At 56.8% G+C, this 13923-nt stretch overlaps 4 protein-coding genes and 1 non-coding gene across 5 annotated transcripts; 3 read left to right on the top strand and 2 right to left on the bottom strand.

The window, feature by feature from the left end:
* Positions 1-226: 226 nt before the first annotated feature.
* Positions 227-5536, top strand: C8Q71DRAFT_822313 (uncharacterized protein). Its single transcript, XM_047926213.1, has 6 exons — positions 227-352; positions 405-496; positions 546-1462; positions 1511-4147; positions 4196-4474; positions 4530-5536. The coding sequence occupies exons 1-6, from the start codon at positions 277-279 to the stop codon at positions 5338-5340; spliced, it is 4812 nt and encodes a 1603-aa protein (XP_047779405.1). The 5' UTR covers positions 227-276; the 3' UTR covers positions 5341-5536.
* Positions 5537-5543: 7 nt separating this feature from the next.
* C8Q71DRAFT_592158 (nucleotide-binding domain-containing protein) lies at positions 5544-7455 on the bottom strand. Its single transcript, XM_047919567.1, has 7 exons — positions 7027-7455; positions 6897-6961; positions 6803-6842; positions 6670-6744; positions 6389-6602; positions 5859-6309; positions 5544-5789 (listed from the first exon to the last, which is right to left on the bottom strand). The coding sequence occupies exons 1-7, from the start codon at positions 7192-7194 to the stop codon at positions 5714-5716; spliced, it is 1089 nt and encodes a 362-aa protein (XP_047779404.1). The 5' UTR covers positions 7195-7455; the 3' UTR covers positions 5544-5713.
* Positions 7456-7975: 520 nt separating this feature from the next.
* C8Q71DRAFT_592000 (uncharacterized protein) lies at positions 7976-8969 on the top strand. Its single transcript, XM_047919566.1, has 3 exons — positions 7976-8639; positions 8696-8787; positions 8848-8969. Exons 1-2 carry the CDS (start codon positions 8063-8065, stop codon positions 8776-8778), a joined length of 660 nt encoding a protein of 219 aa, XP_047779403.1. The 5' UTR covers positions 7976-8062; the 3' UTR covers positions 8779-8787; positions 8848-8969.
* Positions 8970-9890: 921 nt separating this feature from the next.
* Positions 9891-12463, top strand: C8Q71DRAFT_757305 (uncharacterized protein). The gene is made up of 20 exons (XM_047923676.1): positions 9891-10418; positions 10471-10549; positions 10599-10612; positions 10665-10701; positions 10754-10815; positions 10871-10898; positions 10950-10975; positions 11027-11052; positions 11109-11152; positions 11207-11231; positions 11294-11305; positions 11357-11372; positions 11430-11472; positions 11524-11624; positions 11675-11734; positions 11787-11814; positions 11868-11931; positions 11985-12009; positions 12068-12172; positions 12229-12463. Exons 1-20 carry the CDS (start codon positions 10348-10350, stop codon positions 12377-12379), a joined length of 1017 nt encoding a protein of 338 aa, XP_047779402.1. The 5' UTR covers positions 9891-10347; the 3' UTR covers positions 12380-12463.
* Positions 12464-12693: 230 nt separating this feature from the next.
* C8Q71DRAFT_t69 lies at positions 12694-12799 on the bottom strand. The gene has a single exon. It is a non-coding gene; the product is annotated as a tRNA-Trp (tRNA).
* Positions 12800-13923: the final 1124 nt, after the last annotated feature.

Below are 13923 nucleotides of genomic sequence, written 5' to 3'. Positions count from 1 at the left end.
TCAGGATCACGAAATGGAGTTGTAGACAAGAGACGGCGCCGCTGCGTCAGTTATTCAGTAGTAGCACTGTAGTAATGGGCTGTAGCCACTTGTCTCCAGACGCGCAACGACGCGTCTCCCGACGCCCACGTGAGCCGGCGGCAGTTGGCCACAACGCGATCACGTGTGATCGACCACCGATGTTGAACTCGGTGGTCGTCTTTGGCGCTCTGATCAAACCGCCATCGTGTGCTGCCCCCTCCCTCATTTCACACCCTAGGCACCGTCGCCAACACCATGTCGACCTGGGGAATTGGTGACGACCATGACTCCGACGAAGTACAGGCACTGAAGGAACAACTCCGTAACAAGGGTACGTGCTGTCGCTTCTGACGCTTTCAGGCATCTCAACCTCGCATGGCTAGATGCACAATACGCTACGCTGCACAGCCAGCTTCTCAAGGGAGAAGACGAAAGGCACGATTTGCGGGACTCTTTTGACGACGTTGTCACCAAAGTACGTGATGTACTGGGTCGTATCGTCCGAATCTGACGTTTTTGTGCAGCTTCGACGAGAAGCCGACCGAGCATTACAGCTTGATGCCACTATCACCCAACGAAATCAAGAATTACAGAACGAACGCATAACGCGTCAGAATGCCGATGCTGCTCTGGCCGCGACACAGCAGAAATTGAAGGCAGCCGAACAGACTTCGCATGAACTGCAGGGGACACTCGATTCACTCAGTAGGGGGATCCAGTCGACTTCTTCGCAGAAAGGAGCACTGGAAACCGAGAATTTTACCCTGAAGGCGAAGGTACGGTCTTTGCAAGCGGAGCTGGCTGCCAAGGATCACGCAGCGGAGACAAGTCTACGACAGAGTCGAAATGCGACGACTGGCCAGCGTGGCCGCCCACGGTCCTCGTCTGCGAACAACTTCCGAGTCACCGCGCTCGAGCGCGACTCTGCTGACTTGCATAGTCGCCTGGCTCAACAGAGTACGCAGTTACGCGAGGCCAAATCCCAGGCCGCACGCCTACAAGAGTCTCTGGTACAGAAGGAGAACGAGATGATGGCCATGCAGAAGCAACTTCGTAGGGAGCTCGACGAAGCTCGAAGCTCGCTCGAGGACCGTCAGGAGGAGTTGCGGATGATACAAGGCAGCGGTGGGGCCGACGCGGCTGCAAGGGAAGCTAGTCTCCTGGAGCGACTGGAGGATGAGGAACGAAGGGCCGCGATGCTCGAGGCCGAGCTCAAGCGTTCGAGTGGAACGCAGAACAAGAGGGAGCTCGCAATGCTACAGGGCGAAGTGCAGAGGACTCTGGATTTGCTGGAGGCTGAGAAGAGGAAGGTTCAGGGCGCGGAGGCAAGATTAGTTGAACTGGTTGCCGACAAGGAGTCTGCATTGGACGAGCGGGACGGCGCTTGCCAGCAAGCGCAACAGATGCAGGGATGTATCCGTGAGATGAGCATCAGGATACAGTACGTGACCGAACGCATGCATATGGCCATACTTGACGTAGCTCCTAGGGATCTGGAGAACCGTCTCGCGAGTTCTGTCCAGGGCTCCCTGGTCCCTTTGTCGCCAGGCAGAGATGCAGAGGCTGCGGCAACGATCGAGCGCCTGCTCAACAAGATCGAGAGTCTTCGCAGTGAGCGTGATGGTCTCCGTTACGAGCGCGACGATCTTCAGAAGGACTTCGACTTCCTAACAGACGAGAGCAGATTCACCATCGAGGATCTGCGAACGAAGCTCTCTGCTGCTTTGACAAGTACGAACGCCTCGTCTCATGCGCACGCCCTTGTTCCTCGGAACGCATCCGCCGGTTATCACAATGCACGCCTCGGGGGCCATGTACTCGTCTTCGCGCTTGTCGCTCAGTATTCAGCTGAGCAGGACGCAGATAACGTCGCGCGGATCGAGTTCTTGTCACACTCATTATCCATCGCCCGCGGCGAGTTGGCGTTCGCTCAGCAATCCTTGGTCGACAAGGAGACGCATATATCTGACATGAAAGCCGACATCGACGAGAAAGATGCCGGACTACACCAACTTCAAGCGACGCTCGCTGAAACTACACACAATCTACACCTCGCCGAGTCCACCATAGCCGCCTGCAAAGACATCATCTCTCGTCTGGAGGAAGAGCGTTCTCGCGATCGAGACCACCAGAACGACGCAGGCACAACCCTCACCCAAGCTGAGGCTCACCTCGAAGAGCTTTCGAAGGCCCTTCTTGAGGCCGAAACGCAGAGAGACGCTCTCGCGCTCCAGCTGCAGCACACTCAGCAGGACCTCGAGACCACCCGCCAGGAGCTAACGGAGGCTGAGGGGCGGTTCGCGCAACAACTGCGCTCCCTCTCTTCAGGGCAGTCCGATAAGGCGCTCAACGACCAGATCAGTGCTCTTGAGGAGCGCGTTGACCGACGAACACAGCAGATCGGGCTTCACCAGCACGATATCAAGCGCCTCGAAACCAACTTGCGGCTGCAGGAGGAGCGCGTTGCGGAGATGACTGCCGAGCTGGAGGTGATGATGGGCGAGAAGGAAGCGATGGTGGAGGATTGCAGGGCGAGTAGGGAAGATAGGGACGAGGCGCGTTCCCAGTGTGAGGCGCTCGAGGAGAAGGCGGAGCAACTCGAGGACGAACGGGGGGAGCTCCGGGCCGCATTGGAGAGCGTGAAGGCGGACGCCAGGAGTCTTACGGAGCAGATCCAGCAGCTCACGCAGCAGCGGGCGATGTCTGGGTCCGTGGAGGCCGAGTTGCAGTCGCGCTTCAACGAGGAACGCACATGCCTCTCGCAGGCCCTTGAAGAGAAGACACGTCTTGCGGAAGGCCTGCGTTATGAGGCGTCTCGATTGGAGAACGAGGCCATTCAAGCAACCGTCGCCCTCGCAACGGTCTATGCCGCCGTTCGTGCTACAGACGTGTCTAAACGTTGCGCAGAGGATGCTCGAGTCCTGGCGCAGCAGGAGTCCGCCCTTCTTCGGCGAGACGTAGAGGATAAGGAGGCGCAAATCACGTCGTTGCAGCAGCAGCTAGACGCGCTCCGAGAGCTACAAGCGGCCGCCGATGGCGAGAAGGAATCACAGCTTCTGGCAGAACAGACGAGACTCCAGGAAGAGCTTCAATCCTTGCGATCCGCTCATTCTGAAGTACGATTAACTCTCGAACGCGAGAGCCAGCGTTTCAGCCAGACTAGTGAAGAGTCCCAGCAGAAGCTTGCGGAGAGCGCTAGGACAGAGTCACGTCTTAGGGAGCAGCTCGCAGCGGTGGAGGCGGCCAAGGCTGAAGCCGTTCAGACTCTCCAGGTCCAACTCGACAAGGTCACTGCGGATCTCGAAGCTATCCAAGCATCGCACGAGCAGTTGAAGCAGTCGCACCTGGAAACCGAGACTGTCTTGATCGCCTCTAAGCGAGAGCTCGAACAGCAGCTTCAAGATGCCTTGGCACGCCTCCAGGAGACGGATCGCATCGGTGACGAGTTGACTGCCATTCGGGCGGACCAACAGAAGGAGCTGGATGACCTGTACGACGATTTTGAGCGCACCAAGGCTGCACTGGACGAAGCCAACTTCTCTCGCAAGGAGATCGATGTACAGTGCCAAGATCTTATTGGGGAGGTCGAGGCTCTCAAGGCGCAGCTATCGGAGCGGACGGAAGCTTATGAGGCCGCAGAGGCTGAATTCGAGCAGCTCCGCGACTGCGAGCTCAAGGAGATGAAGGTACGACTCGACAGCACGGCTCGTGAGGCAGAGCAGGCTCGGAGTGTCCTCTCTGACCTCGACCTCCGATACCAGCAGCTCTCTGAGGAGTCGTCTGCCGTGAAGAACGACCTGGAGAACCAGCTCACGTCTGCGCAGGACGAAGTCGATTACCTGAAGGCGACCCTTCGAGGCGAAATGGACTTACACTCTCGTACGCAGAAGGAGCACGAAGAGGAGGTCCGACTAGCTAAAGACAAGACGGCTGAAGCGGAACGGGAAAGCGGGCAGCTCCGGCAAGAGATCACCGCGCTCCGTACGCAGCTCGAGGAGGCGGAGACTTCCCTGCAGACCCTCGAGAACGAGCGGACAGCTTTGCAATTCGAAGCGACGAGTATGAGCGGCGAGGTACAACGGCTCAAATCTCTTCAACGCTACCTGGAGAGCCAGGTCAAGGACAGGTAAGGCTCATATGCTTGACATGACTCCTTGCTCATAGACTGCCACAGTGAGACGCGCATTCAGTCTCTGTCGGACGACCTTGACGAGGTGCGCTCGAAACTCGTGCAGTCGGAGAAAGCATTCCAAGGCTTGGAGGCTACGTCGTCTATGCGGGAGATCCAGCAAGAGCAGACTATTCACGCTCTCAAGCGTGATCTCCATGCATTGCGCTCGAATCCATCTCTGCAAGAGAAGATTGCCGACCTCGAAGAGCGCAACATGGATATGGAGGAGCTCCTACGTAACAAATGCATGGAGATTGAAGAGAACGATGATCGCTTCATTGAGTATGTTCAGTCCGGTGGCACGCAAGAGCATTTGACTGACAGTCGCCTCTTACAGGGTGCTCAAGGAGAAGAAGAAACTCACGAGCAAGATTGAGTCCCTCACGAGGAAGCTCCACGCACTGCAGAGCAAAGTTGCGGCCGGGGAAGCGGGCACATCCACACCGAAGGCGGGGGTTCAGGCAGGGCCCTCTGTTCCTGCGCTTCGTACGGCAAGACCATCAACCTCAACTGTGAACCTGCCTGTCGTTCCGAGGCTAGAGCGCGTAGCGCAGCCACAACCCCCATTGCCCACCCCTACCTACACGCCAACGACCCCCAATCCCCGCTCACGTATCGCCTCAGGGCCGTCTGCATTGCCGCGGCCCAAGACACCAGAGTCCCGGACGTCCCAGCCTACCGTATTCAGAGCGCGCACGCCAGAAGCGAGACGGACACCGTCGCATGCACCGCCTATGCCTCCGATCCCCGCAATGCCCATGGCGTCCTCATCGATGGAGACGACGAGCACCGCAGGCAAGAAGCGGCGAGCACCCGACGACTTCGACGACTGCGAGAGCCTCCCTCCGCAGGGCTTCACCGCGGATTGTCTGCCCGTCAACCAACCCACGACGCCTCGTGCCCGCAGAGCACTGCAGGCGGTGCGGACGGGCTTCACGCCTGTACGGCACCAGGTCGCGCAGCTGTCCCCGCGGAGGGCGACCACCGCCTCCCTCCCTCCCGTCATCGCGGACGTGACGAACAGCCCGCGCGGGAAGGCGTCCGCGCAGGAGGCGACGGCTGCGAAACGGGGATGGCTGGGGAAGATTAGGAATGGCTCGGGGCAGGCGAGGGCAGTGTCGTCCCGGCCAATGTTCGACCGCAGGTAACGATGCTCGATGCAGAATCTCAGTCTCAGGTTGTCGCCGGTCGGTCTGCATGACGTTCGATACCCACACTAGTGTACAATATCTCCGGTCGTACGAGCTTCAGGTCTATGTTATGTGGTATGCATGCATTGTACAGACTCTGTATCCTTAGCACGCATGGACTCTAGTCTCTCGAATACATTTTCTGATACTCTCCACCTGTTCACAGCGATGCGAGGGCCCACGGCAGTTACCGTGAGGTAGACGGCGCTTGTGTACAACGCACGCGTCACAGTGCCGCGCTTGAGCTTCAAGCTTCAAGCTTCAAGACTTGCTTCTACTCATCAGCATACACCTATGCATACATACTGCTACATCACTGTTACTACCTCGCTCAGTTCTTCAAGCTGCTTGCGATCAAGTCGGCCACCTCTTGCGCGGCGCCCCACGAGTTCTGGTATCCCGCAGCTCTGTCGAACACGTCGCGATTCACGTTCAGCACTGCCAGCCTACGTCCACGACTCAAGCCACGGACTCACCCGAATCCATACGCGTGCACAAGCAACACGCGTCCGTTCACGCGCCCATCGCTCTCCGGCAGCGGCAGCAGCTCGCTCTTCAGCGGTACGTCCGTCCACGCCGCCTCCACGCGCGGACCGCCCTTCCTCGCCGGCCGCAAGCCAACATTGTGTCTCAGGATACGCGTCTCCGCGTCTTTCAGCTGCGGCGCCAGCGCCGCGCACCGCTCCAGGATGCCCTTCGCCGTGGCGACGTCGACCGAGGTGTCCCAGTTGTCCGGCTGGAACGTCCCGCCGAGCAGGACCTCCCCAGGCGGGGACGGCCGTGGGATGATGTAGGTCGCCTCGCCGGGGTTGCCCGCCCCGAGCGGGAGCGAGACGAACTCTTTGAGGCCGGGCGCGTGCACGATGATGGTCTGCCCGCGGATGGGATGTACGTCTGCGTCTTCCACGCCGATCAGGGAGCGGGCGCCTAGAGGACCGAGTGTCAGGTCGATCGCGCGGAGGGGGCGTGTGCGCTGGGGCACGAGGCTACCGCACGCTGCACGCACCTATGCCTGTTGCGTTCACGAGGACGCTGTTCGGCCCCGCGAGCGCTGCTGCCTCGCCGAGGCTGTGCACCTTCCGGCGGACGAACTCCACGCCCCGCGCGAGCAGCTCGGATTGGAGCCAGGGAAGGTAGAGTTCCGGGTTGATGGAGAAGGTCTTAAACGCGATGCCGCCTTGCAGGCCTGCGGGGACTTCACTCGGGTCCAGGACACGGAACTGCGGGAGGGATGACGTCGGCGCGGTGAGCGAGGCTGGTGTTGCTGCGGGTGGGGGACTAACTGACGTCTTTGACTAGATCCTTGTACCACAATTGGCTGAGGTCTTCGTTCGTCGTGAAGAACACCCGGGAGGGTAGTTCCTGGGCAATTCAGATGGCTTGGTGATGCACAGCGTAATTCCGGACTCGTAGGACGTACCATGGCCAACCCTTGGGGTGTCAATTCCCACATCTTGTTGCTTCCCTGCCGTCATCATCCACCCCCTGACGATACGGCGAGAGACACAACTCACATTGTTGCCCGCTCCCATACCCGCGTCCTGTCGTTGGAGCCTCTCATCGGCGACCAGTTCGCCCCCTATCGGATCGACGATGTTACAGGACATCAGATTCCTCCTCACGATGGGCAGCCACCATACGCACCGCCCAAGGACTCGCGAACGCCTGCGAGCTCAAATCGTCAGGCATGTCTCTTGCGACGATCTTGATTTTGTATGCATTGGGAGAGGTGGTCAAGAGGGTGTAGGCGACAGTGAGGCCGATCACGCCTGCGCCGAGGATAACGACTTCAACTGGGCCGTCTTGTGGCATGGTGGAAGCGGTGCCAGAGTGTGGCCTTCAGAGACTGGTGTGCGATGACTCGCTATCCTAACCCTGACCTAGGGCTCCTCCCGTCACGTGCTCATTACGACATCGCCGACATTGCGAAGTCGCGGCGTCTCGCCTTCGACTTCGACGTCGACTCAGCTGTAAATGCAATACACTGGCCCCCTCTCATGAATCAGGTTGCCGGTCTTGCTACCTGCACTGCCGGCGGACGCCAGGTGGCGACAGCAATGGGAAGGAATTTATAGATGGGCAGGCGGTAGCCCATGGCACGCACATTTTGCAGGCGTGTCACCGAGACGACGTCTTAGGGAACACGCAACGGACGAGGTGAGTTGTACACATTGCTCAATGAATTGAGAGCTGCCATCGGTTGTTCACGAAACGGGGTCTGGACTGCCTTCTTCTAGCACCCCGCAAGGCGTCTGCAACGTGTTTTCTGTGCAGTTGGACGCCGCATACATGTTCGTTCAACGTGCTAGTGATAGACGTCGCGCACATTGTTCATATGCCTCTAAGGCACACTCACATGACCATTCATGTAACTCGGTCCTTCTGCACCTATTCGGTTGCTAATCTTGCCAGCCTGAACTGCTCGTGTCTACGTCCAGTCCACTGTACGGACCGAGGTATGCGGTGTTGCGGTGTAGGGCATCCTGCTTTGAGCCTTCTGCTATGACCTCGGAGACGCATCCCCACAACGTGCTCGCAGCAAGCCCACGGGTCCTCTGGACAATATGAATGCGCCCAGCGCAGTACGATCCTCCCAACCCATCGTTGTCCAGCACTCAGGTAGTCGCTTCCTCTGCATCCCCACACCAATCCGGTATTGGTTTCTCTTCCAACTATTGTCATGGCTCCCGAAGTCAAGTTCACTGCTTGGGGCATCCCGTATCTAGTGGAGTTCAAGAACGTCTCGTTCCGCGCGCGGGCGCGCTCCCACCCCCCGCCGCGCACCCCGCCCATCGACCGCGACTCCCGCTGCTTCTCCTACATCCTCGTCGACCACGCGCCCAGCTTCGACGACACCGCCTCCATCGCGAGCATCGCGACCGCCTCGTCGCAGACGCTCGCCTACCCCGGCGAGGACACCGGCGAGGGCGAGGGCCTCTTCATCCAGTTCGCGACGCAGCGCCGCGGGATGCGCCAGAAGCTCTCGAACACGCGGCTCTGGTGCCTGAAGCAGCGCATCGCGAAGGCGGTGTTGGCTGCCGGCATGGAGGGCTCGCCGGAGATGGAGAAGGCGAACCCGATGGACGTGCCGACGCTGTCGAGGTTGTCGTTTGGGAGCATCCGCTCGGACGTCTCGGTGCCCGTCCCTGAGGGCGCGCCTGGCTCCTTGTTCAGGGGCACGTATGGCCAGGTGATGACGGCGCTGCAGGCGGCGGGACTCGTCACGACTCCGTGTAAGGAGAGTGGCTTCGACGAAGGTGCGTGGAGCGTTATACGTTAAACTCTTGGAAGAGTCTACTCACATGTACTGTAGCTACCCGTTTGGGCGCGCTATTCGTGGCTAACCGCAAGGAGGACAGCAAGGTCGAGTTCACTAAGCTCACTCTGTGGGCATAGGCGTACCACGTGAGTACAGCAAACCTCAGCCACAATACTAGGGGACTGACAGCAGTCTGCCTGTAAAAGCGAACAGCAAGAGCATATTTATGCTTAACTTCTATTGAAGACACGTACAGCCCTCCGGTGGCTGTTATTTACCTCCAAGGCCATGGTTCGCGGCCAAGACCACGACCAGTGACAGCCCGGTGTACGATAGCCCGGTGTACTATAAGGGGTTGAGGGGGAGGCTGAAGGGGCGCATCCGGACGCTTTCCACCTGCATAGCTGCACAAGCCGGTACTAGGCAGTAAAGGATGCATATGAATGCCGTTCCTGCGCCATGGACGCAGGTCGGATATCTCAGACATTCGTGCTTGGTTGCGAGGGAGGGCATACCATGAGACTGGATGAACTGTCAACGTTCTGCAAGCACGACCCGATTCCTGAAGCACGCGCCCCGGTTAATCTGTACATGTACAGTGAGTGCATTATGGGAAGTCTATACTGGCTTTCGACGTCTGATGCGGTTATATGCTATTCTGCAGCCGTCCATGACGCGCATAGCAACAGAGAGGGATGGAGCACCCCAAATGACCTCGTATCATTCGGCAGTCACCACGGTATGTGCTCAATGCGACGTAAGGCGTGGTGCAAGAATTCCACATCGTCGTTCTCGCCAACCACAGGAACCGACAGACTGCGCAGTGCGCACGCTTGTGACCAGCACCACCGCCCGAACTCCGTCTCGAACGGCGCTGTTATAACTTAGCAGTACCTGAGAGTGCGTACCGGAACGCTCGATCGAGGGATGCCAATGGAGTTTGGATAAAGCAGTGCCCCAGTGTTACCCCGCATCCTGCCCATGCTGCAACCGATGTCAAAGTGGAATCTGTCTGGCAGTGTCCTAACGACCGCAGGGCCCAGGCGCAGACCCAGCCGGTACTTACCCTTTAATTACTGCACGTGCATCGCAGGGCCGGGTTTTAATTTTTAGGGGGACGCGGCCGCGGCCTCCCCGCCCTTGCCGCGGTAAGTAGCCGTCCGACGCCAGCCTCCGCCTACATTTCATGTCTCACATAACTCAATCTAGTTCCGCTCGATCGTAGAGGTTGGTCCGTGTGTGAGTAAACCTGGACATGTTGACTCCTGTGCTCTCTTTGACAATATTTAGCGTCGCCAGTTCGGAGCCCACGCTGTGAACTGGCGCAAACAACCCGCCCTGGACTTGATCCCCATGCCAGGGACAAGCCGAGCTCGAGGCCCGCATTAGCTCAGCACGGCCGACGGTTCTGTCGGTCCAGGGCAGGGGATGAGGCCTGAGGATGAACCACTTCCGCGGGTCGCGCTGCGCCCAAGCCGGATCGTGCCAGATCTGGCATGTAGCAACCGCCCGCCCCTGATCGAGATCACCTCCGCCGCCCGCCCTGCGCTGGGCCTTCGGCGCCACACAGTTTTCCCGCTTCCGGGGCCCACGATGTCCAGGATTGTTCCCGGTACGCTGCAATATAATGTTCGTGTCCCCGTGGGTGGTTGCCTTGGACGCTACTCCCACTCTCCCCCTCGTTATTCCGGTCTGTACAGGTTAGCATGGTCGGCGTGAATTTGCATCTCAACGATACGATGGGCTGCACGTTTATTGGAGTGCTGTTCGCCCTAGGGTAAGTGACGCGGCGTCTTCAGGAAATCTAGGGGGTTGCTGATCCATTTCAGTTTATACGGGGCTTCGTGCGCGCAGACGATATTCTACTATCATGAATATCCAAAGGACCACATAAGGCTGAAAGCGTTGGTGAGTCCAATTGCGAATCCAACCCTCAGCTCATCTAACAGACGGTCAGGTGGCTATACTCTGGTGTGTACGCTTCGCCGAATGGCACTAGAATTCCATCTGATCTCCGAAACAGGTTACTCGACACTGCCAGCACAATCCTCGATATCTGCGTACGTGCTGAATATGGTCCAAGCGATCACCGATACGATATTACTCCTTCAGTTTCTCTGGTACTGGTTGATCACATACCACTCGGACACTGGCGGTCTGTCTGTCCTTCCCGAGTAAGCGCGTTGGTCGTCCTTAACTGTTCGTCACTGAATCGGTACTTCACATCAGTGCGTTTACCGCGGAATTCTTTCTCGCAGTATGTGCCCACCTTTCTGTCAAAATGCTAAGCACTGAACTAGTTCTGCAGTCCTTGACCGTGTGCATCGTCCAATGGTAAGTAGTCTGCGTCATGCCACATGAGCAGCCATCTGAGTAAATCGACAGTTATTTCATATCAACGATCTGGAGGCGTAGGGATCTATCTCCTGCTTCCACCACTCGTGACTGACGGATGTAACTTTCGAAGTACTTGCGTCCAAGTGGTTTCAGTGGCCGCTGACGTCTATCATGGTAAGTGGACAGTATCATGCGCACTGCTGAGGTCGGGCTCACAGCGAAATTTAGATATTCCTCGCGGCGGCATCGTTTGGTATGTCGCCAATCATCACGCATGTGCAGTTGCATCGCTAAGCAGTCGTCCGCCATATAAAGTCGGAGGCATAGGTATGTAGCGCGACATTCTCTGTATTCAATCACTGACCCAGATGGGCGTAGTTACCGTATATCGGATGTGCGTCTTCCGTTGAAGCCAGCCGTTGGTGTATCGGCTTATGCGCTTCATTCTCAGAAACCTCAATACCCAGGCTACCGCGGCTGTCGTAGCTTCGACGGTTTGTCAACTATTTGAGCAACGCGATCACTTTTCTGACGGCGCCGTGCAGGTTCCGGCTTCAATACAAACGGTCACTGCATTCGTTGCAGACGCGTATATCACGACATCCCTTTGCGTGATCCTCTGGGGTCGGAAGACCGGGTTCAAAAGGTAGATCATTTCAGGTCCCATACGAGAGTCGACACTCAACGTTACTTCAGGACTGAGGTTTTGATCACCACGCTTATAGTCTATGCCATCCACCGGGGTATCTTCACGGGGTGAGTGAGCTGCTGTGGCATCGTGCCTGACGACTGAACGGATGTGTTCCAGCCTCATACAATTAGCGCACTTTACTACGGTACGTGCACGCCGAACAAGATTCGTTGTCGGTCTCATATTCGTTCTCTGCAGTATATCTCCACTATTCACTCTGACAGTTTGTACTGGATGCTATGGCACATCCCTGGAAGCAAAAGTGAGTGTACGGTTCCTCCTGCTCAGACAGTGGTGTTAACCCTGCGCTTGCAGTCTATGTCAATTCGCTCCTTGCAGTGTACGTTCAACGATTGATATGCCGTCTCCACGCGTGCTCACGACGATGGGCTCGTCAGATTGAATGTACGCCACCAACTACGCGAAGGGCCACCAGAAGCAGAATACTCCCTCGACGTCTTCTCTCTCGACTCAACACCGGGCCAGAGTGTTTCTGTTTCAAGGTGAGCAGTCGTCCACATCGCAATGTCACCGCCTCTGACGCCGTGTAATCTCAAAGGAGGAGATCGCGAGCAACACTCAATAAGACGACCCAATCTCGAACACACATCATGCTCACAAGAGAAGTCGTCCGAGATGATGGAGAGAGGACTCGTGTTCCTTCGCCTATCAATGAGACCGATGTAGGAGATAAAGTACCGTACTCATAGCACTCTGCTTCAGTGAGATGTACCACTAGTAATACACTGTTTGACTCGTTGTGGCACGCGCAAGGCCGCGGGCGACAGCGGCGGTGCAACCGTCAGCGCGTCAACGCTTCAGCTCTTAGCGGCGCGCCGACAGCCGTGGCCTAAGTAGTAGTCAGTATGAGTGTAGGTGCCACTTGCCAACCTGAGAGGTGGATCTTGTTCGTAGCTATCTTAGGCGCACTATGTACCGTTCAATCCGGACGTGTTCCATTCAGACATTTGCTCATAAAAAGCAAGGATTTGAACCATGTTCAGATTGACCGGCCGCAAAAGAATGAACCTGACCCGATTTGAACGGATGACCTTAAGGAAGCTCCACGTGATTCAACACTTAAAGTCACGTGACTGGAATCTTACGCGCTACCGCTGCGCCACAGGTCCTTGTGAAATCCTGTCCTTTGTCACCTCATAGTGGTAAAACCATGAACAAAGCACAAACTGGGATACATGTGGATGGCATTCAAGCTGAGACTTGAGCACAGTGAGTAGTATGTAGAGAGACCAAGGTCATGGCTGAGCTTTCATAATCATGTATGTGTATGATAGCTCAGCCATGACTTTGCTCTCTCTGCATACTCACTGTGCTCAAATCTCATCTTGAATGCCATCCACATGTATCCCAGTTTGTGTACTGTTCATGATCTTACCATATGCCACAGAGACTTTCATTGGTAATGACCAATTATTGGTGGACACTACCAAAAGCAACAATGAAGCAGCTACACAGATGTACAGCACTCATCAGTCTGTACCTTAAGTATGGGGGATTGAAAGAGAAAAGAGCTACTGACTTAGATGTGAAGGATTCTGTGGCACTGCCAGCCTTGACCAACTTGAACACAAGTCAGTCAGTATTGACTGTGTCAGGGTCGTGTAATTTCATTGCTGTGTGGAAGAGAAAGCATTCACCCATTCTTGGTCTCTAGCAGATTTCTTGTCAGATCCAGAGCTGCCACCTCACCAACAGATCAACTTGAAGGTATGTCATCGGCTCAGATCACCCACTCCAGCCATATTGAGACAACTTGAAGAGAGGGAAGATCATGGAGGAACAAGGGAAAGGTGTATCTGCCTGTGCACGGTGGGCAGGACCCTTTATATATGCCTGCAGCAGCTCCACATCTGCGTGCAGCCCAATATCATGGTGAGCATACTTCCCGATCCGTCAGTGATGCACGTCACGGTCATCGCGCTTCCCTGCTCAATCAAGTGCCTGGGCCTGCTTTTAGTAGGCAGTCGTCGGTGAGTTCCGTGCGGCCAGGCCCACAAGAGTGTTGCAGGCGCGAGGGACAGAGAGCAGTACTGAGGCAATAACGCAGTCACGACCGCTGTCCGCACGAGTATATGCTGACCTACATACCATTCAATCGTACTAGTCATAGCCGTGAGTCGGCATTCGGAGGCTACGCGTCGTCTCAGAAGAATCCTCAGAGGTTGAGTTTCATACGCACCTGAGCACAAGCCTCAGGGCCAGGCCGCCATACTACAGTGCGGAAGGTATTCCT

Source organism: Rhodofomes roseus, assembly GCF_022264815.1.
Source record: "Rhodofomes roseus strain CIRM-BRFM 1785 chromosome Unknown C8Q71scaffold_9, whole genome shotgun sequence".
Classification (NCBI taxonomy): Eukaryota; Fungi; Basidiomycota; class Agaricomycetes; order Polyporales; family Fomitopsidaceae; genus Rhodofomes; species Rhodofomes roseus.
This window is presented reverse-complemented; position numbering and strand designations above follow the sequence as displayed.

Bases quoted from the DNA above. Each gene is read 5' to 3' on its own strand.
- C8Q71DRAFT_822313 (XM_047926213.1), top strand. From the start codon at position 277: ATGTCGACCTGGGGAATTGGTGACGACCATGACTCCGACGAAGTACAG. The intron at 4,148-4,195 runs GTAAGGCTCATA...AGACTGCCACAG, and splicing joins GAGAGCCAGGTCAAGGACAG to TGAGACGCGCATTCAGTCTC. The intron at 4,475-4,529 runs GTATGTTCAGTC...CGCCTCTTACAG, and splicing joins AACGATGATCGCTTCATTGA to GGTGCTCAAGGAGAAGAAGA.
- C8Q71DRAFT_592158 (XM_047919567.1), bottom strand. From the start codon at position 7,194: ATGCCACAAGACGGCCCAGTTGAAGTCGTTATCCTCGGCGCAGGCGTG. The intron at 6,962-7,026 runs GTGCGTATGGTG...TCGATCCGATAG, and splicing joins CGTTCGCGAGTCCTTGGGCG to GGGGCGAACTGGTCGCCGAT. The intron at 5,790-5,858 runs GTGAGTCCGTGG...CGTGTTCGACAG, and splicing joins GTGCACGCGTATGGATTCGG to AGCTGCGGGATACCAGAACT.
- C8Q71DRAFT_592000 (XM_047919566.1), top strand. From the start codon at position 8,063: ATGGCTCCCGAAGTCAAGTTCACTGCTTGGGGCATCCCGTATCTAGTG. The intron at 8,640-8,695 runs GTGCGTGGAGCG...CATGTACTGTAG, and splicing joins GGAGAGTGGCTTCGACGAAG to CTACCCGTTTGGGCGCGCTA.
- C8Q71DRAFT_757305 (XM_047923676.1), top strand. From the start codon at position 10,348: ATGGTCGGCGTGAATTTGCATCTCAACGATACGATGGGCTGCACGTTT. The intron at 11,153-11,206 runs GTAAGTGGACAG...AGCGAAATTTAG, and splicing joins GGCCGCTGACGTCTATCATG to ATATTCCTCGCGGCGGCATC. The intron at 11,815-11,867 runs GTACGTGCACGC...CGTTCTCTGCAG, and splicing joins AATTAGCGCACTTTACTACG to TATATCTCCACTATTCACTC.